Source organism: Procambarus clarkii, chromosome 6 (genome assembly GCF_040958095.1).
Source record: "Procambarus clarkii isolate CNS0578487 chromosome 6, FALCON_Pclarkii_2.0, whole genome shotgun sequence".
Classification (NCBI taxonomy): domain Eukaryota; kingdom Metazoa; phylum Arthropoda; class Malacostraca; order Decapoda; family Cambaridae; genus Procambarus; species Procambarus clarkii.
In genome coordinates, this window is record NC_091155.1 from 1,966,260 (window position 1) to 1,992,081 (window position 25,822).

At 45.9% G+C, this 25,822-nt stretch overlaps 1 protein-coding gene across 1 annotated transcript in view; it reads right to left on the reverse strand.

Moving 5' to 3' along the window:
* The window catches only part of LOC123754172 (dipeptidase 1), a 279,527-nt gene that overhangs the window by 19,785 nt on the left and 233,920 nt on the right, over positions 1-25,822 (reverse strand). Inside the window, exon 8 of the mRNA XM_069309114.1 lies at positions 22,929-23,004. Within this exon, the coding sequence (XP_069165215.1) occupies positions 22,929-23,004 (76 nt within the window). The remainder of the gene's footprint in view (positions 1-22,928; positions 23,005-25,822) is intronic.

Here is a 25,822-nt window from a genome sequence, read left to right on the forward strand (position 1 = left end):
GCCCCGAGTAACGAAGGTGTGTCACGGGGGCCCCAGGTAACGAGGGTGGGTCACGGGGGCCCCGGGTAACGAGGGTGGGTCACGGGGGCCCCGAGTAACGAAGGTGTGTCACGGGGGCCCCGGGTAACGAGGGTGGGTCACGGGAGCCCCGGGTAACGAGGGTGGGTCACGGGGGCCCCAGGGAACGAGGGTGGGTCACGGGGGCCCCGGGTAACGAAGGTGTGTCACGGGGGCCCCGGGTAACGAGGGTGGGTCACGGGGGCCCCGGGTAACGAGGGTGGGTCAGGGGGCCCCGGGTAACGAGGGTGGGTCACGGGGGCCCCGGGTAACGAGGGTGGGTCACGGGGGCCCCGGGTAACGAGGGTGATACCCATAAACAGTGTTTGTTGTTAAACAATTAAAGCAGCTTACTTAGTTACATAATTAGAATGAGAAAACATAACCAAATCAAGGCAGAGGACCAGCTGTTCAAATTCTATTTTGTAAGAACATGAGCTTTTCAAATTGAATGATGTCACGGTGATAATACGTTCATTCTACATTCTGTTAAATAAATAGTTTAAAATTAATTTAGAAGAGTGAGTATTATACTCTAAACTCACAATTATAGCATTACTTCTTTGAAATGTTTTTATTTATGCTATATTTACAGGGAATAGTTACAAATACCAGGATGAAAATGGAAATTTGTCTGTTTATTGAATTTAGTGAGAAATATTTAGATAATTAATGAGAACATTCTAACACTATCAGAATGTTTGGATTAGGGACGCAGAGAACTCACCGTGAACCACCATGTGATATACATACCGCTACATCACAAAATAATTACAAATAGCCTTGGATCTGCAAGCTTTGCCTGCTCAGCTCACAGAAAGGAAAGACGGGTTTATTAGGCTGAAATAAAAGTAAGAAGAATGAATCCAGTGCAGAAGTTATAAGTAACGAACGTTTTTAAAGACGTAAAATATCATGTTCCAGGCCCGTATGCGACTAATGTAAAATTAAATAGTTAAGAGTGTGTTCGGATAAATATTGTGAGGGCAGAGAAGGAAAAGCTGGAGAGAGATAAAGAAGGTATGTGCCTGGTTATGAACGAATGGACGAGGATCCTCCGTATGGGCTATGAAGAATGTTTCGTATTCTTATATTACATGTGCATCATTGAGTGGTATATATCTATATAAATAAAAATGTAAATGCTCGTTTGTTCAAAATCGCTAATCTCCGAAAGTTCTTCACCAATTGCTTTGCAATTTTCACGTTCCATTCGTATTAGAGCGTGTTTTTATATACATACTTTATTGATGTCACGTCTGTGAAGGGAAAAACTAGTTTTTTTTAAACTGTTTTTTCGTGTGTTTTTCATGTGAGGGAAAACTTTTACCGATTGCTTTGAAATTTTGACACAACGTTGCATTCGAATTGGCGCGTGTTTTTATAAACCTACTATCTTGATGCCACACCTGTGACAGATAAAAACATGCTTTTTTTGAAAAACAGCTCCAACTGTTACGTAAACTTATCTTGATTTATTAATAAAATATCTTGATTTATTAATAACAAAATTGAATGTATATTCTAAGCTACTTTAATTAAGACATGTAATGTTGACCTCGCCGGCATCGCTTTTTAGCAGCAAAAAAATCAGAAAAACTTTATCCTGAAATCTAAGTGCCTTTGTACTTTTATTTGAGTTCAGTGTTTTTACACAGTGCAAGTTGAAAGGTTCTACACAACGGCGATAATATATATTCTTGTAGATAAATTATTTGTTATAATAATTTTTTTCAAAGTTTTATGTCAAAATTTGTTTGTAAATGTTCAGTAAGAATGATAAAAAATAAATAAACTTATTTATTTATTAAATAAAGAATTATTTCAGCTGTCTTATGATATCAGAGAAGTGACTTTAAAATATTATTTGTAATTGTTTATATTTTGCAAAGGAAGTGACAAATTTTAAATTTTACCAATTTTAAATTTACAGAGAGAAAGTACAACTAAAGTGGGTGAAAATATTATACTCAACCCACATATCTGAAAATACAGAAGTGACAACATTTCAGTCTGTCGTGGACCATTTCGAATTCGATATATTTGCATATGCACGATATAAGTATATATATATGATTCTCAAGAAAGAATCTTGAAAAGTTTCGTTTATCCTCCCGCTTTCAATATTTGTCTGAATTTTACGAGACATGGATTTTTTACTGGAGTTGAAGATATTTTCTGGTCAGATTTTGGCTGAATAAACTGTTAAAAAAAGTTCTTGTTTAAGATTTTAAAACCCAGTTTCCTTGCTTTTCATGTGCTGCAAATGATACATAACATACGTTGTTAGTGCTGGGATTACATTTCCTCTGAAGTCTCTCTCTTTCTGAAATTAATTTCAGAAAGAGAGAAAAATTAAATTAATCTTAATTAATATCTTTTTCATATACTGACCCTTGTATCCATCATTATCTTACAGTAGTTGGCGTTGACTTCCAAGAGCTGTTTGTCTTCCTACTCATCTATGGTAGTTTGCCTAGGTATTTCTACAACACAATCAGTACTTACCTATCAGTTATCACAGGGATGTGAAGACTTTATTCCCGCCTACTAGGCTTGCGGTATCTCTAGCTTTATAATTTACCTATTCTGACTATTGAATTCTTTGTCGAATCTGACCTCAAACTTCTTTTTTTAGGTGTCTTCACACAACTTATTTGTTAAAGTGTATTTCACTTGTTGATCACCCATACTGGGCAGAGTGTTTCCTTACATTTGTTCAACTATTTTACCTTTACAGTTTCTACGTGTATTATCTAGTTATTTGAAATTTTCTTAATGGATTTTAGGTTCTCTTAAAATTGTATTGTTCTATTGTTTAATGTAAATTGTTTATTTTATTAGTTTTTATTGTTCTCTTAATGAGAACAAAATTCCACTATCAAACTGTTGGCCAGTCATAGGCTAATGTCTCAAAAAGATTGCTGGCCTGACCGCCAGGGGGTCTAGACGTGGTCGCCAAGCGCGCCCCAGTCGTTGCTAGGCGTTCCGTGTGGGAGGGTGTTGTTGGGTCGGCGCCATGGGGACCCCCCTCCCCCCTATTCGCCGCTCTGAGACCGTGGGTCTGGAATTTTCTGGACGTGCGTCTTACCTAGCCCTTGAGATTGTCCTGTTGGATATGCTGCGTGTGTGTGTGTGTGTTGCCGATGTGTATGGGCTCCAATTGCTGTCCACCCATCGGGCACTTGTTAAGTTTAACTCCGCTGCTGTCTATAGAGACTACGTGGCCCGTTACGATGGGCGCTCTCCTCCTCTCCTTGGGGACGGTGGTACCGTCACCATCTCTGACCAGTGCTGCTCGGTGACGTATGTGGCCCTGCATGGTGTGCCGTTTGAATTCACGGTTGAATTCACGGAAGCTTTGCTTCGACGGTATTTTGGCCAGTTTGGGACTGTCGTTTCCATCCGGATGAACTCCGTCTCTGCCGGCAGGTGGCGTGGTGTCTCGTGTGGGACCTGTCCTATACTGCTTTTAGCTTTGTTTTATGTGCCCGTGTTGGGGTTTGTTATATGCTTTGTATCATGTGTATTTCACTTTTGATTATTCTTGTGTTTGGGTTCTTTGACTGTTGTATTACTGTATTCTGTGTCTTATGTATGTAATCATGGTTTTCTTGTATATGGTTTTTTGTGTGTATTTTGTGTTTTTTTTATCAATAAAAAGTCTCAAAAATGTCTGCACGATATACTGGATTGAAAGCACGGATTCAACTCAATGAGATTGCCATCTATATCTCCCTGTGCTGGATATAGCCTGAACTTAGTGGGAAAAAAAGCAGCAGAGTGTTGTCTACAGACTGTCAAAATCTTTAAATTTGTTCAGCATCTGTATTTATTTTTTGCTGGTTCTACTCATCTCTGGAATTTATTGACACCATCTTTAGGAAAAGATTTTGAGGTCAAACGTCTGTCTGATACATGATGGTTAGCACATTTTCATTCTGTCCATGTTCTGTACGGGGGGGGGGGGGGGGGGGGGTTCGAGAAAAGAAAACATACACTAGATTCACTATCAGCTGACAATGAACAGCAAGGCGAGAGGCAGAGGATTAAGCAAAACAATGGAAAACCTGGAAACAATCTTTCTCACAATTCTTTAGAATGACAAGCTAGAAAGAATGAACAAAACAAACAAGGTCCTGCAATCAAAGGATGTGAACATCCTTGTTGCCACGAATCTTCTCAAGTCTATGAAAATCTATCTTCAGGAAATAGAGACAAATTTAGTGAAAATGAATTCAAAGCCAGGAGTATGTGGCCAGAGCAGCCAGATACAGATTACAGTGATGGAAAAAACGGGAAAGAAAACGTTGTGTGCGTCTTAGTAGATTTGATGGCTCAGCAGACGAGGTAGTTCTCATTAAAACCGAAAAAATCGATGAGGAAACTTTCCTCCCTATTCTGGACACTCTAATCTTTGAACTGACTAAACGTGAAGAGGCTTATTCACAGATTTAAAATTTGTTTTCTGTCTTCAGTGAATTGAAAAACCATTGCTTCTGATGCACTAAAGAAAATGTGTGAACATCAGGCTAATATGTATCACAAAGACCTGAATTATGATGACCTTTTAAAGGAGTGCGAGCATCTCAAGCACTACACGGCTCTTGATGAAATTTGTGACTCCCAGCACTGTACAGGAAAAAAAATTCGGACAATTTGAAATCTGTATTCTCGAATGATGAACTTGCACTCAGCGTGTTCATGTGCATGATGGTGATCAACTGTACAGGAGAACGTTCTTTTTCAAGACACAAACTTATAAAAAAAATCTGCTTCGTAGCACAATGGGGCAGCATCATTTGAACTGGCTTTCAATCATGTGCCTGGAAAATGACACAGCTACACAGACAAGATGTCACAGTATGAAATTACTAGGAACCTCTTATTATAACAAGCATTTCCGGCATTTCTTTTCATATAATTGTTTTATTATTCGCATCCTGAAGCCAATGGTCTTCAGGATGTCAATAATAAAACAGTTATATGAAAATAAGTGTCGGAACTGCTTGTTATAATAAGAGGTTCCTAGTAATTTCATACTGTGACATGTAATCTGTGTTGCTTACCGAGTATTATTGTGTTTTTCAAGCCTAGTGAATTGTTCAAATGTTTATCATGTTGATAAATAACATACTGTAAGCAGCAGCTTATATTTTAACACCAGTTTTGTTGAAGTGGCAATAAAATAAATATATATGTTGAATATTATCATTCATTTACTTTTTATTCCTGTGAGTGGTTGTCGTCGGGGGCCATAGGGCACTGGTTTTCCCATGGGGCCCATAATGCTGTTAAGACGGCCCTGACCTGGATCCTCGTGGTATATAAATGTAGCCCGTCCTCCTAAGGTTTCTCAACGTCAAGAAAACAGTAAATTTAAAGTGTTCTCTCCTGTTGCCCAGACACACACTAGAAAGTGAAGGGACGACGACGTTTCGGTCTGTCCTGGACCATCATTCTCAAGTCGATGATAAAAATAAAATCTAACTTCTATTTTATGGTATTTCTTGAAAATATGCCTTTTCATTTAATTTTGTTATTGGATATAATAAGTATTGTCTTATCGGGCTGAAACTTCTGTCAGTAGGAGGTTTTAGCAATTCTATTCTGCCAAATAGAAAAATAATTTAAATTGAACATGTTAAAGTTTCTTGTTTATGCCCTCATAAATAGGCAGCAAACACACTAAATTAATATTTTACATCAATGTCCACACTAGAAAGGTTAGATGACATCCTATCAACCACACAAATGTTTGAAGGAGATGAAAAGAATGAATTTTGGGATATCACCATAACATGCATAAGGTCTTTTAGTTGTCATAATCACTAACAACCTAAAAGACTCAAAATCCCCAGGTGTGCATGGAATCCAATCCAAAGTCATAAAGGAATTGGCATAAGGACAATGCCTACAGCCGAAATTACTTTTCACAAAATCTCTGAACCAAGGGGAAGTCCCCCTAGCTAAGAAATATGCAAATGTCACCCATATTTTCCAAAAAGGCAGAAAGAGCTCGACAGAAAACAACTGGTCGATCAGTTTGACATCACACATCTGCATCCTTATAGAGAGAATTCTCAGGGAGGGAATCATTCACTATCTTTCAATCTTTCACCCCCTCCCCTTCTGGCCCGTTGGCGTCGTGAGGGGGCTTGGTGGACGGCTGCCGGAGTGTGATGCTCCGTTGGGCAGTCCTCTGTCCTTTTCTGGCCTTGCACTCCTGCTGCTGTCTTCTCCAATTGTGCCGGATCGCTTTTCCTTTTCCTTATGTTTCGTTTTTCTCCCCCCTCTTCTCCTATCTGCTTGTCGTTTCCTGCCGACCTTTTGCTTGTTTTGGATTATTTCTTTGGACTTCTTCTATTTTGACGCCCGGGTGCTTGAGGAGGCATACTCTTGCACCCGTAGAACTGTAGTACCCGACGTCTCGAGCGAGGGGAACCTTTTATTGTCAATCCCCCTTTCGTCGCTGAACCCGATCTCGACGGACTGACGGTTCTTAAGGTGGCGTTTGTGGGGCGTATACTCACGACGCACCCCTAGGGGGCCCCGGCATGATCAGCGATAGCTTCCTGTTGGGTGTCCTGCCTCTAATTGTGGCTCCATGGTGGGTATGGGGGCACATTCGTGGATGAATTTGTCACTTTTCGTCTCTATGTCGTTGAATGTTTCCGTTGTACCCTCTCAGGCTCGTGGGGTGGGCGACCAAGCCCCCGAGTCGGCCTGTATTGGAAGACCAGGCTCTGTAGCTCCCGCTGCGTTGGGCCCCGACCTTGCTCCTCCTTTGACCGTCCTGACTTCTTCCCCCAGCTCCCCTCCCTCCTCTGAGGTTGGGTCGAGCCTCCAGCCCCCGGTGGTGACCACTTCGTCCCCTGGTGTGGCTAAGTCTTTCGTTGTGACTACTGCGCCTTTTGACCCCTCTCTCTCTAGGGGTTCTCAACGCCGTTCGCGCCCCAACCGCACTCGCTCGATTCCTTCCCGTGCTGATGCGTATCAGGCCTTGTTTGGTCCTGCTTCATGGGCCAAATACTTTGATCTCCTCCCTCTTGATTCTGCGCCTCCTGACGATTTCTCCCTCCATCGGCATCTTGTAGATTCCGTGGATGCGTGTGTTACTTTCAACCCCACTCGTCTCGGTACACGTGTCGTTGCTGCTCCTTCTCAGGATGCGGCTTCCCGCTTGGCTGCCTTATCTTGCCTTGGCGAGATCCCTGTTCGGGTCTCCAAGAACGTTCAGATGAATTCCAGTGTTGGCACTATTCTCCTCCCACCCCATGTTGCAACCGGTGTTCGGAATCTGCAGGATTGCCACGATGATATTCGGCATATCCTTGATGCCCAAGGCCATTCTGTCCTCCAGGTTGACTCGTTTACTCGTCCCCCTCGTGGTCGTCGCCGTCAACCCCTTCGCGTTGTGAAGATCACCTTTGATGGTAGGACCCTTCCATCCTCTGTCATTCTTGCTGGTGCTAGGTGCTCTGTCCAGGAGTATATTCCTTCTCCTCGACTTTGTAATAAGTGCTGGAGGTTTGGGCATGGTGCCCTCCGCTGCTCTGGGACTGTCTCTCTCTGTCCTTTGTGTGGGAGTGAAGGTCACTCTAAGTCGGAGTGCACTTCTCCCCAAGCTCGCTGCCTCAACTGCGGTGAGGCCCATCCTACGTTCTCCCGTGCCTGTGTCCATTACAAGCTTGAGGCGGCCGTCCTTAACCTGAAGCACCGGGAGCGTTTGTCTTTTCCTGAGGCGAGGTGCCAGGTTCGCCGGCTCCCGCCTTATACTAACATCCCTTATGCTCGCGTGTTGCGCTCTTCCTCTCCTCGTCCTTCCCCCCTTCCTCAGACTCTCAACCGTTTCCGGGCCTTGGACCCTGATACGCCCACTGCCCCCTCCTCTGTTCCTTTGAGTTCTTTCCCGAGGGGTCCCCCTCCTGGTCCTCTGTCTGGGGTTCCCCTTCTTTCAACCCGGTCTGTCATGTCTCCTGTGTCTTCTTCCTCGTCCCCCTCCGATCCTCCTTCCCATCCTCTTCCTCCATCTATCGGCTCTCCCCGCCGCCTGTCGGTGCAGGCGGATGTCCATCGCTCTCCTAACGGCCGTCGTGTGTGCTCTCGTTCGGCTTCTCCTGTTGAGACACTGGAATCCGTTGCCCGGTACGTAGTTGCTGGGACACCTGTCTCTTTAAGTCAGAAGCGTAAGCCTGGCTCCTCTCCTTCCTCTTCCCCGGCGGGTAAGAAGGCTTCGCTTTCTTCCTTAGCTCCTACTTCACTTCTGGCTCTGTTGCTCCTTCCCCTCCCGTTTCAGTGGTTGCGCCCCCTGTTCCTGCTATGGAGGTTTCTTTGGCCCCTGCTTCCCTTTCGGTTGCTGCTCTTGCTGGGGTGCGCTCCCCTCTTTCTACTCCCCCTCTTCCTACTCCCCCTCTTCCTACTGCTGTCCTTGACTGCTCCTCTCCGTTGTCTCCTCCTCTTCCTCCTCCTCCTCCGGACCCCGCCCGCCCACCTCTGATCTGTTCTCCCGTTTCCTTCCCTCCGTCTTTGCTCAGTTTACCCATGCCCCCTAACCCTGACTTTGCTGACCCTGATCCCGACCCTGATATTCTTTAACGTGCTCTGTTGCTCTTTCGCCTTTGTTTCTTCCTTGTTCTCTGTTTTTGTCCTTTCTCTTCTCGTCGTTGTCCATTCTTCAATGGAACGTTCGAGGTTATTACGCCAATTTCCTCGAACTCCAACTTCTGATTTCGCGGTTTTCGCCCCTTTGTGTCTGTCTCCAGGAGCCAATGCTTGGTGCTCGTCCTGGTCGTTTTCGTGGCTATTCCTTTCTCTCCCCCCCCCAGCCATTGCTGGGGCTTCTAATTCTTCTGCTCTTTTGATTCGGGCTGATGTTCCCTTTGTTCCTTTACTTTTTCCTTCGCCTCTCCATTGTTCTGCTGCTCGTATCTTTGTGGGGAAATGGTACACAGTTTGTTCCATTTATCTCCCCCCGAGTGTCCCGCTCTCTCTTCCTGATTTGAAACACCTCCTAGACTCCTTGCTGGAGCCTGTGCTCCTGCTGGGTGACTTCAATTGTCGTCATTCTCTTTGGGGTGACGTTCTGACGAATACCCGGGGTCGCCTCCTTGAACCGTTTCTCCTCTCTTCTTCCCTGTCTCTTCTGAATTCTGGTGAGCCCACTCATTTGGACTCTCGAACTCGCACCCTTTCTTGTCTTGATCTTTCTCTCTGCTCTTCTTCTCTTTACTTAGATTTCACGTGGCAGGTTCTTGATGACCTCCATGGAAGTGATCATTTCCCCATCCTTGTTTCCTTTTTCTCTTTTCGCCCTTCCCTCTCTTTCCCTAGGTGGCAGTTTGCTAAGGCGGACTGGACCCTATTTTCCCTCAGTGCTACTCTCTCTGACCTCTCCCTTCTGCCCCTCTCTCGCGCTCTCCTCCTTTTTCATGACGCTGTCTTCGACGCTGCCCTCCGCTCTATTCCTCGCTCTTCCTCTCGGGGTCCACGGAAGTGCGTTCCCTGGTGGAATGCGGACTGTGCTCGGGCTGTCCGCTGTAAGCGTGCAGCCTGGAAGAAGCACCGCCGTAGGCAGACGACCGATTCTTTTCTTTTCTTTCGGAAAGCGAGTGCGGTGGCCCGTAGGGCCATCCGTACGGCTAAACGTGAATGTTGGGCATCTTATGTCTCGACAATTACGTCCGAAACCCCTCTGGCCCAGATCTGGAAGCGTATCCGCAAGATAGCGGGTAAGTTCGTTCCCGATGTTTCACCGGTCCTTCACCTCCATGATACTCTTGTGGCGGACCCGTTGCAGGTCGCTTCCGAACTGGGTTCCCACTTTTCTTCTGTTAGCTCTGGTCTTCATCTTCCCCAATCTTTCCTTCTTCGTAAACCTGTCCTTGAGTCTCGTCCTTTAGATTTCTGCACTCATCTTCAGCTTCCCTATAATGATCCATTCTCTCTCTCTGAACTTCGTTCTGCCCTGGCCCTCTGCGGTTCTACGGCAGCGGGCTCCGATGGTATTCATTATGAGATGCTTCGCCATCTCCCTCCGAGCACGTCTCAGTATTTACTGAGTCTGTATAATCGGATCTGGGAGTCGTCGTCAGTCCCTGAGGACTGGCTCGATGCCGTTGTCCTCCCTGTTCGCAAACCGGGGTCTCTGGGTACTTCCCCTAAGGACTTTCGCCCTATTGCTCTCAAGTTGTGTCTGCAAACTCTTTGAACGTATGGTTAACGTTCGTCTGATGTGGTTCCTGGAACACCATCACCTCCTCTCCCCTTCTCAATTTGGTTTCCGCAAGTGCCGCAGCACGACAGATGTCCTGGTGAACTTGGAGGTCTATATTCGTACTGCTTTTGCTGCGAAGACCTCCGTTGTTGCCGTCCTTTTTGACCTAGAAAAGGCTTACGACACCACTTGGCGTTATCATATCCTATCTCAACTTCATTCTTTTGGCCTTCGTGGTCATCTCCCTCTCTTTCTCCGCAGCTTCCTCTCTCGTCGTTCCTTTCGGGTGCGCCTTGGTACCGCTCTGTCTCCCTCTTTTCAGCAATACGAAGGTGTGCCCCAGGGTAGTGTTCTGAGCACTACTCTTTTTCTGGTTGCCCTCAATGGTCTTCTTTCCTCTCTTCCTTCTGGTGTCTTCTCCGCTCTCTATGTCGATGATCTTACCCTTTGTTGTCAGGGTGATGATTCGCCTCTCCTTCAACGCCGGCTTCAACTTGCAATTGATGCCGTGTCGTCTTGGGCCACAGGTCATGGCTTCAAGTTCTCTACTTCTAAGACTTGTGCCATGACTTTTACGCGGAAACGGGTTGTTCTTCGTCCCTCTTTGTCACTTTATGGTCATCCCCTTGAATACAAAGATTCCGCGAAGCTTTTGGGGTTATTCCTTGACACTCGTTTGTCTTGGTCTCCCCATATCTCTTACCTCCGTGTTGAGTGCTCTAAGGCCCTTACCCTCCTTCGGGTCTTGTCCCATACTTCTTGGGGGGCAGATAGGCGCACTCTCCTTGCTTTACATTCCTCTCTCGTCCTGTCTAAGCTCGATTATGGTTGCCCTGCTTACTCGTCTGCTTCTCCTTCTACTCTTCGCCGTCTTGATGCTTTGCACCATACTGGGTTGCGCCTCAGTTCTGGTGCCTTTCGTTCGACTCCCGTCCTTAGCTTGTATGTTGACACTGGCTTCCTGTCTCTCCAGGACCGCCGTGATCGCTACTGTCTTCGCTATCTTGCGCGGTCCTTGCAACATCCTTCCTCTCGCCTCTGTCGTGCTTTAACTTTTACCCCTCCTGCGGTTCCTGTTCCTCTTCACCACCTCCCTCTTTCTGTCCGGTTATCTCGCCTACAGGATTCTCTTTCCGTTCGTATTTCTGATGTTTCTCCTCGTGTTGTTCCTTCTTTGCCCCCGTGGAGGGTCCCTCTTCCGCGGTTTTGTACATCCTTGACTCGTATCACTAAAGCTTTTACCCCTCCTACGGTTCTAAAACGCCTTTTCCTCGAGCACTTTTCTTCTCACTCCCGCTCCGTTTCTGTCTTCACCGATGGGTCTAAGTCAGCGGACGGTGTTGGCTACTCTGTTGTTTTTCCTGATCGCACTTATATGTGTCGCTTGCCTCCGGAGACTAGCATCTTTACAGCGGAACTTTATGCTATTCTCTATGCTCTTCGTCTCCTGCTTTCTCGTTGTCAGTCTTCCTTTGTGGTTGTTGTTGACTCTCGTAGTGCCCTCATGGCTCTCGGGTGCTTTAATCCAGTTCATCCAGTAGTTGTCGAGATCCAGCATTGGCTGTTTCTCGTTCACAGTAAATTTAAGTCGGTTGAGTTTTGTTGGGTTCCCAGCCATATTGGCGTGTCTTTAAATGAGCGTGCGGATGCTGCCGCTAAGGAAGCTGTCCACTCTTGTCCCATCTCTCGTAAAGACATTCCGTATTCCGACTTTTACCCGGTTATCCATTCCTCAGTCCTTACCCATTGGCAGGCTTCTTGGTTGTCTGTTACTGGTAACAAGCTACGTACTCTTAAATGTTGTGTTTCCTCGTGGCCGTCCTCCTTCCACCGTAACCGGCGGTGGGAAACAGCTCTGGCGAGGTTGCGTATTGGCCATACTCGCTTAACCCATGGTCACTTGATGGAGCGCCGCCCTGCTCCTTATTGTCCTAGTTGCATTGTCCCTCTTACGGTCGTGCATGTCCTTCTTGAATGTCCTGACTTCCAGGACGAGCGTGTGTCTTGCTTTCCGACCGCCCCTCGCGGTCACCTGTCCCTCGATAGAATTCTTGGTGACTCGGATACTTTTGATATCGTTCGCCTTATGCGTTTTTGTTCTCGTATTGGCATCCTTGGTGATATTTAGCGCCCTCTGATTATTTTGCGTATTTGATGGTGCTACATAGCCTTCCCGGTTTGGTGCCTTCTTTTGATAATTACTTACTTACTTTTAGCGTGAGAGTAGTGGGCAAATGGAATGAAATAAAGGTGAGTACATACAGTCTCTCACAATGAAAATCAAGATAAATTGTGGAAGCAAACACTGTTCATAAGGGCCCAGGTTCGACTCCAGGCCGAAGCACAAACAAATGGGCAGAGTTTCTTTCACCCTGATGTTTCCTGATCACCTAACAGTAAATAGGTACTTTGGAGTTAGACGGCTGCTTCCTGGGAGATGTGTGTGTGTGTGTGTGCGGGTGTTAGAAATATATGTAGTAGATATAACATTGGAAAAATAGATTACTTAGAAAGGCGAGGTCCAAGAGGTAATAGCTTGATTCTGCAGACACAAATAGTAAATACACACACACACACACACACACACACACACACACACACACACACACACACACACACACACACACACACACACACACACACACACGCAGCGAGAGGACAGCGCTTTGAGGGGCCGTAGTCCTAAGGGCCCAGGTTCGATCCCCGGCAGAGGCAGAAACAAATGGGTATAGTTTCTTTCACCCTGGTGTCCCTGTTCACCTAACAGTAAATACTGAGAGTTAGACAGCTGCTAGGGGCTGCATCCTGGGTGTGTGTGTGTCAGAGAGAAATATATGTAGTAGACATAATAGAAGCAAAATAAATTGGTTAGAAAATGTGGGGTCGAAAAGCTAATAGCTCGATTCTGCCGACACAAATAGTAAATACACAGTTGATTGATTGTCAATCACCAGTTGATTGACAGTTGAGAGGCGGGATCAAAGAGCGAAAGCTCAACCCCGGCAAGCACAACTACGTGAGTCCATACAGTCTCTCACAATGAAAATCAAGATAAATCAAGTGAATAAGTTGGAAAATTAGTTGAAATCTACCAGAAAATGGTGATATTAATTGGAGTCAGTTAATACTGCATTTCAATCTTTAAATATTCAATGGCAATGAAAGCTGTAGAAAGAGGAAGAGTAGAAGAGACAGGTTGGCTTGAATTATGTAAAGGAGAGAACCAGATGGTCAGAGAAGTCATAGATTGGAAAAATGTCAATAAAAGTCAGTTCTTTGCACGATGGACATTATAACGGATAAACTAGGGCAAGCTGAGGAACGGACATTCCGTTTCATAGAGACAAAAGAAAGAAAAGAAAAGTCCATGTTTGATAGCTATTGATGAAAGTCTTAAAGGAAGATAAAAAAAAAAAAAGTTAGAATACAGATATCACATTACCGAGAGTATATGTATGGAAATTTGGAGAATAGTGGTTAAACAGCATAAGAAACACAACACTAACGTCCAAGAACCCTCCAGAACTGATTCATAGCCAAAAAAGGAGGAAGATGTCAGTAAGCAGCCAGATTAATAGACCACACACACAACAGAATTGGATGCATATTGAGCAATGAGTGTTTAAGTTTCAAGAGCTTTCTAAGGCGGATGTAGATTTCCCATTAGAGATGAAAACCCTAAAAAGTATTACATACCCAGAAACACATTAGTCGAACCAGGAGTGATGAGAGCCACACACTCATATTACTTCTTTGAATATAACTAAATTACAAATCAGATCTAGTTACATATATTCTCTGCAAGCTACCGAGGGACAGAACATTTCTAAGGGTGGAACCAAATTTGTTCAGTTTATTGTGAGTTTAAAAAGGCACAAGCCCACCAGGATTGGTAATTTGAAGGTTACTGTTCCCAATATGTTTAAAAATCCTGACGAATAAAATACATCTTCCAAGAAATGTTTTCCAAAGAAAAAAAGAAAAAAATCAGAACACAATATTTTAGTATTCATTGTAAATGAATCTTAGCTCACTCTAGAGGTGGTCAGAGAAATGGCTATAGAAATAATCCCACCCAAATGCAAAGTTTTGCGGATAGGAAAACGAGTGAAATGACCTGCGAAACAGCATAGAAATAAAGAGGTGATAGATTTTTTCATCATAAGAGAAGAAAAGCCTCTTTAGAAGACAAAACATTTATAGTACAAAGCCATCTGTTACGACCCTGGGTCCAATATTGCACTCTGGCAAATGGATCCAGAATCGTATTGCATTTGTTTACATATGATATAGCGATCCTTCACTCATGGAGGTATTTTAGTGATAGGACCTGAATGTGTGGGATTAGTGTTATTTAAATTATAGAGTTTTAGATAGGTTTGAAGTAGTGTTCTCTTTGATAAGTTTTATACAGAGAACTGATCATCAATTTGCAAATGCCGGATGATCGCTTTCTTGTCAGACGTAAAACCTTTTTGATGCTCCTGGTTTGTAGTGGCTCTGTGATAATAATTTGTTCGTGTATTGTAAAGCTAGGATGTTATATTTATGCTTAATATATTTATACTAGACAATTTAAAATTGTTTTAGAGATTTAAGTATGGTTACCATTTTATCAACTGATCAGCCACATGGAGAGACTTCTGCTGCAACTTGGGGCTCCGTCGAACGTGGTCGTCCTCCATAATTTTTACCTCCTCCTCCTCTTATTCTTTACTATAAGCAAGATATGTGTAAGTGTTCCGTGCCACTTGATGTTCTATGTGTAATTTTGTCTGTGTTCCCTAATCAAATGCTTTGAATTCCAAGTGATTAGATCGTTGTACTGACTAGTGAACACGTGTCAGATATAGTGATATTACGTTATTGCAGTGTGTTGTCTCTTAAGGAAAAGTAGACTTAACCAATAGTTTGCCGTACGTAAATCTCGTCTCCTGCCAATGTGGAGTTAGGGAGATAACGTAAGACTGAGGTGGTAAAGTTTTTCTGTTTTACTTGGTGGGTTTAAGGGTTAATAAATTATATTTAGGTTTAATTTCAGCTGGAGTTTCCATCACCCCTCTTGCTTAGCGTAGGGTGATTTGTTCTAGATGACAGACCTTATTATATTTGTTTTGTTGGGAACTGTTTCCCTGGAGGCTCGGCCTATCCTAACCACAGGGAGCCGGTCGGCCAAGCAGACAGCACGCTGGACTTGTCATCCTGTGGTCCTGGGTTCGATCCCAGGCGCCGGCCAGAAACAATGGGCAGAGTTTCTTTCACCCTATGCCCCTGTTACCTAGCAGTAAAATAGGTACCTGGGTGTTAGTCAGCTGTCACGGACTGCTTCCTGGGGGGGGAGGCCTGGTCGAGGACCGGGCCGCGGGGACACTAAAGCCCCGAAATCATCTCAAGATAACCATATTAGGTGGAATTCCCTTACCCTTATTGTAACCCTAATATCAGACGTAACACCCACTTAGAACACCAACACACCATAAAAGTGTCATTGGCATTAACCAAATTCGCCAACGACCGATTAGCATTAGAGACTTTGGACAAAGAAACCCCTCCCCATCCGGCCCGTTGGCGTCGTGAGGGGGCTTGGAGGACGGCTGCCGGAGTGTGATGCTCCGTGGGGCAGTCCTCTGTCCTTTTCTGGCCTTGCACTCCTGCTGCTGTCTGCTCTAATTGTGCCGGATCGCTTTTCCTTTTCCTTATGTTTCGTTTTTCTCCCCCTCTTCTCCTATCTGCTTGTTGTTTCCTGCCGACCTTTTGCTTGTTTTGGATTATTTCTTTGGACTTCTTCTATTTTGACGCCCGGGTGCTTGAGGAGGCATACTCTTGCACCCGTAGAACTGTAGTACCCAACGTCTCGAGCGAGGGGAACCTTTTTATTGTCAATCCCCCTTTCGTCGCTGAACCCGATCTCGACGGACTGACGGTTCTTAAGGTGGCGTTTGTGGGGCGTATAGTCACGACGCACCCCTAGGGGGCCCCGGCATGATCGGCGATAGCTTCCTGTTGGGTGTCCTGCCTCTAATTGTGGCACCATGGTGGGTATGGGGGCACATTCGTGGATGAATTTCTTTCTCTTCGTCTCTATGTCGATGAATGTTTCCATTGTACCCTCTCAGGCTCGTGGGGTGGGCGACCAAGCCCCCGAGTCGGCCTGTATTGGAAGACCAGGCTCTGTAGCTCCCGCTGCGTTGGGCCCCGACCTTGCTCCTCCTTTGATCGTCCTGACTTCTTCCCCCAGCTCCCCTCCCTCCTCTGTGGTTGGGTCGAGCCTCCAGCCCCCAGTGGTGACCACTTCGTCCCCTGGTGCGGCTAAGTCTCTCGTTGTGACTACTGCGTCTTTTGACCCCTCTCTCTCTGGGGGGTTCTCAACACCGTCAGCGCCACGGCCGCACTCGCTCGATTCCTTCCCGTGCTGATGTGTATCAGGCCTTGTTTGGTCCTGCTTCATGGGCCAAATACTTTGATCTCCTCCCTCTTGATTCTGCGCCTCCTGACGATTTCTCCCTCCATCGGCATCTTGTAGATTCCGTGGATGCGTCTGTTACTTTTTTTTTTTTTGAGATATATACAAGAGTTGTTACATTCTTGTACAGTCACTAGTACGCATAGCGTTTCGGGCAAGTCCTTAATCCTATGGTCCCTGGAATACGATCCCCTGCCGCGAAAAAATCGTTTTTTCATCCAAGTACACATTTTACTGTTGCGTTAAACAGAGGCTACAGTTAAGGAATTGCGCCCAGTAAATCCTCCCCGGCCAGGATACGAACCCATGACATAGCGCTCGCGGGACGCCAGGCGAGTGTCTTACCACTACACCACGGAGACTTTCAACCCCACTCGTCTCGGTACACGTGTCGTTGCTGCTCCTTCTCAGGATGCAGCTTCCCGCTTGGCTGCCTTATCTTGCCTTGGCGAGATCCCTGTTTGGGTCTCCAAGAACGTTCAGATGAATGCCAGTGTTGGCACTATTCTCCTCCCACCCCATGTTGCAACCGGTGTTCGGAATCTGCAGGATTGCCACGATGATATTCAGCATATCCTTGATGCCTAAGGCCATTCTGTCCTCCAGGTTGACTCGTTTACTCGTTCCCCTCGTGGTCGTCGCCGTCAACCCCTTCGCGTTGTGAACATCACCTTTGATGGTAGGACCCTTCCATCCTCTGTCATTCTTGCTGGTGCTAGGTGCTCTGTCCAGGAGTATATTCCTTCCCCTCGACTTTGTAACAAGTGCTGGAGGTTTGGGCATGGTGCCCTCCGCTGCTCTGGGACTGTCTCTCTGTTCTTTGTGTGGGGGTGAAGGTCACTCTAAGTCGGAGTGCACTTCTCCCCAAGCTTGCTGCCTCAACTGCGGTGAGGCCCATCCTACCTTCTCCCGTGCCTGTGTCCATTACAAGCTTGAGGTAGCCGTCCTCAACCTGAAGCACCGGGAGCGTTTATTTTTTCCTGAGGCGAGGCGCCAGGTTCGCCGGCTCCCGCCTTATACTAACATCTCTTATGCTCGCGTGTTGCGCTCTTCCTCTATTCGTCCTTCCCCCCTTCCTCAGACTCACAACAGTTTCCGGGCCTTGGACCCTGATACGCCCACTGCCCCCTCCTCTGTTCCTTTGTGTTCTGTCCCGAGGGGTCCCCCTCCTGGTCCTCTGTCTGGGGTTCACCTTCTCTCTACCCTGTCTGTCATGTCTCCTGTGTCTTCTTCCTCGTCCCTCTCCGATCCTCCTTCCCATCCTCTTCCTCCATCTATCGGCTCTCCCCGCCTCCTGTCGGTGCAGGCGGATGTCCATTGCTCTCCTAACGGCCGTCGTGTGTGCTCTCGTTCAGCTTCTCCTGATGAGACACTGGAATCCATTGCCCGGTACGTAGTTGCTGGGACACCAGTCTCTTTAAGTCAGAAGCATAAGCCTGGCTCCTCTCCTTCCTCCTCCCCGGCGGGTAAGAAGGCTTCGCTTTCTTCCTCAGCTCCTACTTCTGGCTCTGTTGCTCCTTCCCCTCCCGTTTCAGTGATTGCGCCCCCTGTTCCTGCTATGGAGGTTTCTTTGGCCCCTGCTTCCCTTTCGGTTGCTGTTCTTGCTGGGGTGCGCTCCCCTCTTTCTACTCCCCCTCTTCCTGCTGCTGTCCTTGACTGCTCCTCTCCATTGTCTCCTCCTCTTCCTCCTCCTCCGGACCCCGCCCGCCCACCTCTGATCTGTTCTCCCATTTCCTTCCCTCTGTCTTTGCTCAGTTTACCCATGCCCCCTAACCCTGACTTTGCTGACCCTGATCCCGACCCTGATCTTCTTTGACGTGTTCTGTTGCTCTTTCGCCTTTGTTTCTTCCTTGTTCTCTGTTTTTGTCCTTTCTCTTCTCGTCGTTGTCCATTCTTCAATGGAACGTTCGAGGTTATTACGCCAATTTCCTCGAACTCCAACTTCTGATTTCGCGGTTCTCGCCCCTTTGTGTCTGTCTCCAGGAGCCGATGCTTGGTGCTCGTCCTGGTCGCTTTCGTGGCTATTCCTTTCTCTCCCCCCCCCCCAGCCGTTGCTGGGGCTTCTAATTCTTCTGCTCTCTTGATTCGTGCTGATGTTCCCTTTGTTCCTTTACTTTTTCCTTCGCCTCTCCATTGTTCTGCTGCTCGTATCTTTGTGGGGAAATGGTACACAGTTTGTTCCATTTATCTCCCCCCCGAGTGTCCCGCTTTCTCTTCCTGATTTGAAACATCTCCTAGACTCCTTGCCGGAGCCTGTGCTCCTGCTGGGTGACTTCAATTGTCGTCATTCTCTTTGGGGTGACGTTCTGACGAATACCCGGGGTCGCCTTCTTGAGCCGTTTCTCCTCTCTTCTTCCCTGTCTCTTCTGAATTCTGGTGAGCCCACTCATTTGGACTCTTGGACTCGCACCCTTTCTTGTCTTGATCTTTCTCTCTGCTCTTCTTCTCTTTACTTAGATTTCACGTGGCAGGTTCTTGATGACCTCCATGGAAGTGATCATTTCCCCATCCTTGTTTCCTTTTTCTCTTTTCGCCCTTCCCTCTCTTTCCCTAGGTGGCAGTTTGCTATGGCGGACTGGACCCTATTTTCCCTCAGTGCTGCTCTCTCTGACCTCTCCCTTCTGCCTCTCTCTCGCGCTCTCCTCCTTTTTCATGACACTGTCTTCAACGCTGCTCTCCGCTCTATTCCTCGCTCTTCCTCTCGGGGTCCCCGGAAGTGTGTTCCCTGGTGGAATGCGGACTGTGCTCGGGCTGTCCGCTGTAAGCGTGCAGCCTGGAAGAGGCACCGCCGTAGGCAGACGACCGATTCTTTTCTTTTCTTTCGGAAAGCGAGTGCGGTGGCCCGTAGGGCCATCCGTACGGCTAAACGTGAATGTTGGGCATCTTATGTCTCAACAATTACGTCCAAAACCTCTCTGACCCAGATCTGGAAGCGTATCCGCAAGATAGCGGGTAAGTTCGTTCCCGATGTTTCACCGGTCCTTCACCTCCATGATACTCTTGTGGCGGACCCGTTGCAGGTCGCTTCCGTACTGGGTTCCCACTTTTCTTCTGTTAGCTCTGGTCTTCATCTTCCCCAATCTTTCCTTCTTCGTAAACCTGTCCTTGAGTCTCGTCCTTTAGATTTCTGCACTTGTCTTCAGCTTCCCAATAATGATCCCTTCTCACTCTCTGAACTTCGTTCTGCCCTGGCCCTGTGCGGTTCTACGGCGGCGGGCTCCGATGGTATTCCTTATGAGATGCTTCGCCATCTCCCTCCGCGCATGTCTCAGTATTTACTGAGTCTGTATAATCGGATCTGGGAGTCGTCGTCAGTCCCTGAGGACTGGCTCGATGCCGTTGTCCTCCCTGTTCGCAAACCGGGGTCTCTGGGTACTTCCCCTAAGGACTTTCGCCCTATTGCCCTTACAAGTTGTGTCTGCAAACTCTTTGAACGTATGGTTAACGTTCGTCTGATGTGGTTCCTGGAACACCATCACCTCCTCTCCCCTTCTCAATTTGGTTTCCGCAAGTGCCGCAGAACGACAGATCTCCTGGTGATCTTGGAGGTCTATATTCGTACTGCTTTTGCTGCGAAGACCTCCGTTGTTGCCATCCTTTTTGACCTGGAAAAGGCTTACGACACCACTTGGCGGTATCATATTCTATCTCAACTTCATTCTTTTGGCCTTCGTGGTCGTCTCCCTCTCTTTCTCCGCAGCTTCCTCTCTCGTCGTTCCTTTCGGGTGCGCCTTGGTACCGCTCTCTCTGCCTCTTTTCAGCAATACGAAGGTGTGCCCCAGGGTAGTGTTCTGAGCACTACTCTTTTTCTGGTTGCCCTCAATGGTCTTCTTTCTTCTCTTCCTTCAGGTGTCTTTTCCGCTCTTTATGTCGATGATCTTACACTTTGCTGTCAGGGTGATGATTCACCTTTCCTTCAGCGCCGGCTTCAACTTGCAATTGATGCCGTGTCGTCATGTGCCACCGATCATGGCTTCAAGTTCTCTACTTCTAAGACTTGTGCCATGACTTTTACTTGGAAACGGGTCGTTCTTCGTCCCTCTTTGTCACTTTATGGTCATTCCCTTGAGTACAAAGATTCCGCGAAGCTTTTGGGGTTATTCCTTGACACTCGTTTGTCTTGGTCTCCCCATATTTCTTACCTCCGTGTTGAGTGCTCTTTGGCCCTTGCCCTCCTTCGGGTCTTGTCCCATACTTCTTGGGGGGCAGATAGGCGCACTCTCCTTGCTTTACATTCCTCTCTCGTCCTGTCTAAGCTCGATTATGGTTGCCCTGCTTACTCGTCTGCTTCTCCTTCTACTCTTCGCCGTCTTGATGCTTTGCACCATACTTGGTTGCGCCTCAGTTCTGGTGCCTTTCGTTCGACTCCCGTCCTTAGCTTGTATGTTGACACTGGCTTCCTGTCTCTCCAAGACCGCCGTGATCGCTACTATCTTCGCTATCTTGCGCGGTCCTTACAACATCCTTCCTCTCGCCTCTGTCGTGCTTTAACTTTTACCCCTCCTGCGGTTCCTGTTCCTCTTCACCACCTCCCTCTTTCTGTCCGGTTATCTCGCCTACAGGACTCTCTTTCCGTTTGTATTTCTAATGTTTCTCCTCGTGTTGTTCCTTCTTTGCCCCCGTGGAGAGTCCCTCTTCCGCGGTTTTGTACATCCTTGACCCATATCACTAAAGCTTTTACCCCTCCTACGGTTCTAAAACGCCTTTTCCTTGAACACTTTTCTTCTCATTCCCACTCCGTTTCTGTCTTCACTGATGGGTCTAAGTCTGCGGACGGTGTTGGCTACTCTGTTGTTTTTCCTGATCGCACTTATATGTGTTGCTTACCTCCGGAGACTAGCATCTTTACAGCGGAGCTTTATGCTATTCTCTATGCTCTTCGTCTCCTGCTTTCTCGTTGTCAGTCTTCCTTTGTAGTTGTAGTTGACTCTTGTAGTGCCCTCATGGCTCTCGGGTCCTTTAATCCGGTTCATCCAGTAGTTGTCGAGATCCAGCATTGGCTGTTTCTTGTTCACAGTAAATTTAAGTCGGTTGAGTTTTGTTGGGTTCCCAGCCATATAGGTGTGTCTTTAAATGAGCGTGCGGATGCTGCCGCCAAGGAAGCTGTCCGCTCTTGTCCCATCTCTCGTAAAGGTCTTCCGTATTCTGACTTTTACCCGGTTATCCATTCCTCCATCCTTACCCATTGGCAGGCTTCTTGGTTGTCTGTTACTGGTAACAAACTACGTGCTCTTAAATGTTGTGTTTCCTCGTGGCCGTCCTCCTTCCACCGTAACCGGCGGTGGGAAACAGCTCTGGCGAGGTTGCGTATTGGCCATACTCGCTTAACCCATGGTCACTTGATGGAGCGCCGCCCTGCTCCTTATTCTCCTAGTTGCATTGTCCCTCTTACGGTCGTGCATGTCCTTCTTGAATGTCCTGACTTCCAGGACGAGCGTGTGTCTTGCTTTCCGACCGCCCCTCGCGGTCACCTGTCCCTCAATAGAATTCTTGGTGACTCGGATACTTTTGATATCGTTCGCCTTATGCGTTTTTGTTCTCGTATTGGCATCCTTGGTGATATTTAGCGCCCTCTGATTATTTTGCGCATTTGATGGTGCTACATAGCCTTCCCGGTTTGGTGCCTTCTTTTGATAATTACTTACTTACTTTGGACAAAGAAGACTTCTGGGTCATATATACAATATATATAAGATTCGCTAAATCACTTCCTGAGAAAAATTTTTTAAAAGGAGTAAAGATATGCAGCAAGACTCATTTCCAAGGTGAGGGACCTGGACTAATAGGAAGATTGTGCGAACAAAACCTCACTACAGTCCGGAAGAGAAGTAAGTAAACATTATAACCCCATCTAAGAGTCTGTGAATGATTGATAAAGTGAAGAAGCGATTTTCACAGCTACAAACAGCAAAAATATAAACAAGTCAAATGTGCTACATCAGTTGTTGAAAACTTCCTCAATGCTAGAGTTTAAAATAAATTAATGAGTAAGACAAACAAACAGTTGAAACAAATTAAATACAAAACACTAATTGTAAATACAATAGAGAAAGAAGAAATTGAGCTTTTGTATTAATGCTAAACTTGTTTCGCTGGTGGGAAGAGGAACTAATGCTCAACCCTACAAATACGTCTATGTAAGCACATCTAGATGAGCACTTCCTGACACATTATAATTGCGGGACAACTTACTTGTTGACACCGTCGAAGTCAGCGCCGATACCCACATGATGCGCCCCGGCGACGGTCCGCACGTGGTTGATGTGAGCTGCGATGGATGACCACCACCACCACCCGGTTCATCCATGATATGAAGTGAGAAGATGAATTTTAATTAAATATATCTAATTATCGTTATATTTATATGATATTATAAATGTAATCACTAACAATAAAACGATATGGAAATGAACGTCCTGAATCTTGAAACAATAATTTTTTTTTTGAAGTAAAATATCCGAAAAAGAGAGATCTGAAGACTCTAGGGTCGTCGTCAGCCAGGCACATACTGCGACGCCCCTGAGATCATCGGACCTCTCTTCTTTGAAGCTCTGTGCTTTATAAAAGGATTGGGGAATGAAGCCCATTGCAACACTCTCCGATGCCTCGTTGCAAGGCTGTGATGTGATCAGTCAGCCAGAGTGCAGCCATCATGGTGAAACTTAATCATGTTAGGTTTGGGATCTCCTAGACCACAGGTGTCGAACCATTTTCAGAGTGGATGCCTAAATTGGGAATAATTTTCTAAAAAAAAAATATTGTATGAACATGGAAATTTTAAACTACTGATTATATTTTTTGTTTGCATTTAAAATATTTTTATTTTTTATCACAAGAAACATAAGAAATATTGAGAAAATTTGTGTTAGAATTATTAATCTCACTTTTTCGGTCATATTTAACAACATATAAATATAAATAATAAATATATTTCATATAAATATTTATATGAAATATAAATATTTCACGACACTGTTGAGAGTTGGGCTTCGTTCCGCGGATGATGCTGGTATTTGCTTTCTGTATCATGAAACACAATACATAATGTTCAGGAAGACCATAATTGCTTCAGACACAATCAGAATAACGAGGAAAAATAAAATATTAACAGGAGGAAGCAATATAAAAGATAAAAATACAGGCAACGAAAATAGCGATAACTACTGTGAGGAAAAATAGTGAGATAGGCAATAATAAAATGATAGTTAATGTTTATTACTTTGCAAAGTTAATTAACTCTGATGATAGTTAATGCAAAGAGAGGAGCGTACACAATATTGACAAGGAAATATAATGAAGGAAAACAAATATAATTAAGGAAAATAGATCGAGAAACGAAAAACTGTATTTCTTACGAATTGGAGCAAAATTGGGAGTGGAAGAATATGGAGGAGTTATATGAGGAGAAGAACCAGAGAATTGTGCAATACCATGTGAATATTAGGTAACTAGGGAGAAAATAAATATTAGTTTCATAAACTTGGTTTCTCTTGTCTTCCATTGCATACCCAACCACGGTAGAGCGACGGTCTCCTTTCATACAGGTCAGCGTTCAATCCCCGACCATCCAAGTGGTTGAGCACCATTCCTTTCCCCCGTCCCATCGCAAATCCTTATCCTGACCCATACCCAGTACTATATAGTGGTAATGGCTTGGCGCTTTCACCCCTGATAGTTCCCTTTCCTTCGACCTCCATTGCAATGGTCAGGAAGTTTATCCCGTATCCAGAATTAAATCTACAACAGTTTTATTGCTCCAGGTACAAATTTAATGTTAGGAGAATAGAAGCATTTGGTGAAAGGAAACGTGTCTTGTCTGTCTTGCTACATGAATCGAACTTTGCACTGTTAGGTTGTGGTCCAACTGTGCAGACTACTGAACTACAGAGACAATGTGAGGAACTGACCTTGCAATTCTTGAAAGGTGTGTATACAACAGAAAAACAAAAGAGCACTTACACAGCATCAGGCTTGGATGCCGATGTGCAAGGGAAATAGGCTTACAGGTCCAGAAGAAGAAGAGAGGAAATGTCGGCAGGTAGATACATGTCCAATAGACCACTTGAACATTATACATCACACTGCAGAGTTACAAAGCAAATAAGACTTACTTGAGATTTAACAGAGCAAAAAAAATGTTATTAAACACATTGCACACAATCTTACCGAAACATAAGAGTCAAAGATACCAGTTCTGCACCTCAGTAATAGCGACATGAGTAAGATCTGGCAGGTCCGCCAGACACTCTCGGCTTGCCCGTTAATATCACGGGAAACATTACGTGTCATTAACAACGGGAAGTGAGGCCTGTGTATTTATGGTCAGGCAGTTCGCCTTTTGTTATCTGTTTGTCGAACCAAGCTTTAAATATGTGAATGTAGATGACTTCCCCAACTTTTTCTAGCCGAGTACTCATTTTGTTGACCAAACGTCCCAGGAAAGAGAATTTCCTTACACTTCTTTAACTCTTTTGCTTATGTTCTCTTATCCAACTTTATCTCAATTAAAAGAGGCTGTCCTTGTCTAACTTGTATAAACCCAACTCCCGCAACATCCTGTATGTTGTGATCATATGCTCCTGGTAGTTCAGTCGGGTTCGTTCTCGACGCACAATCGAGAATTCTGGGTTCGAATCCCGGGCGGGACAGAAATGGTTGAGAACGTTTCCTTTCACCAAATGCGTCTGTTCATCCAGCAGTAAGTAGGTACCCAGGAGTTAATCAGCTTGTTGTGGGGTTGTAGCCTGGGCGGGGTCAGTAATTCGACCTGGGAGGAAGGTGGGGGAACCTCGGTGTAACCCTAAAGTATATGAGTACACTCTGGCTTCCTGTCCCCCGACATAATGAAATATTATTATTATTACACAGGGAGTAATTACACTACCGTGATGCGTCAATGAGAAAATCCGTAAGAGCCGTAATGTTCCCAGGCATGACCACCACGGGTGTTCCTGAGGTGGGTGTTCCCACCAACACCCGAGAGGTGGGTGTTCCCACCAACACCCGTGAGGTGGGTGTTCCCACCAACACCCGTGAGGTGGGTGTTCCCACCAACACCCGTGTGGTGGGTGTTCCCACCAACACCC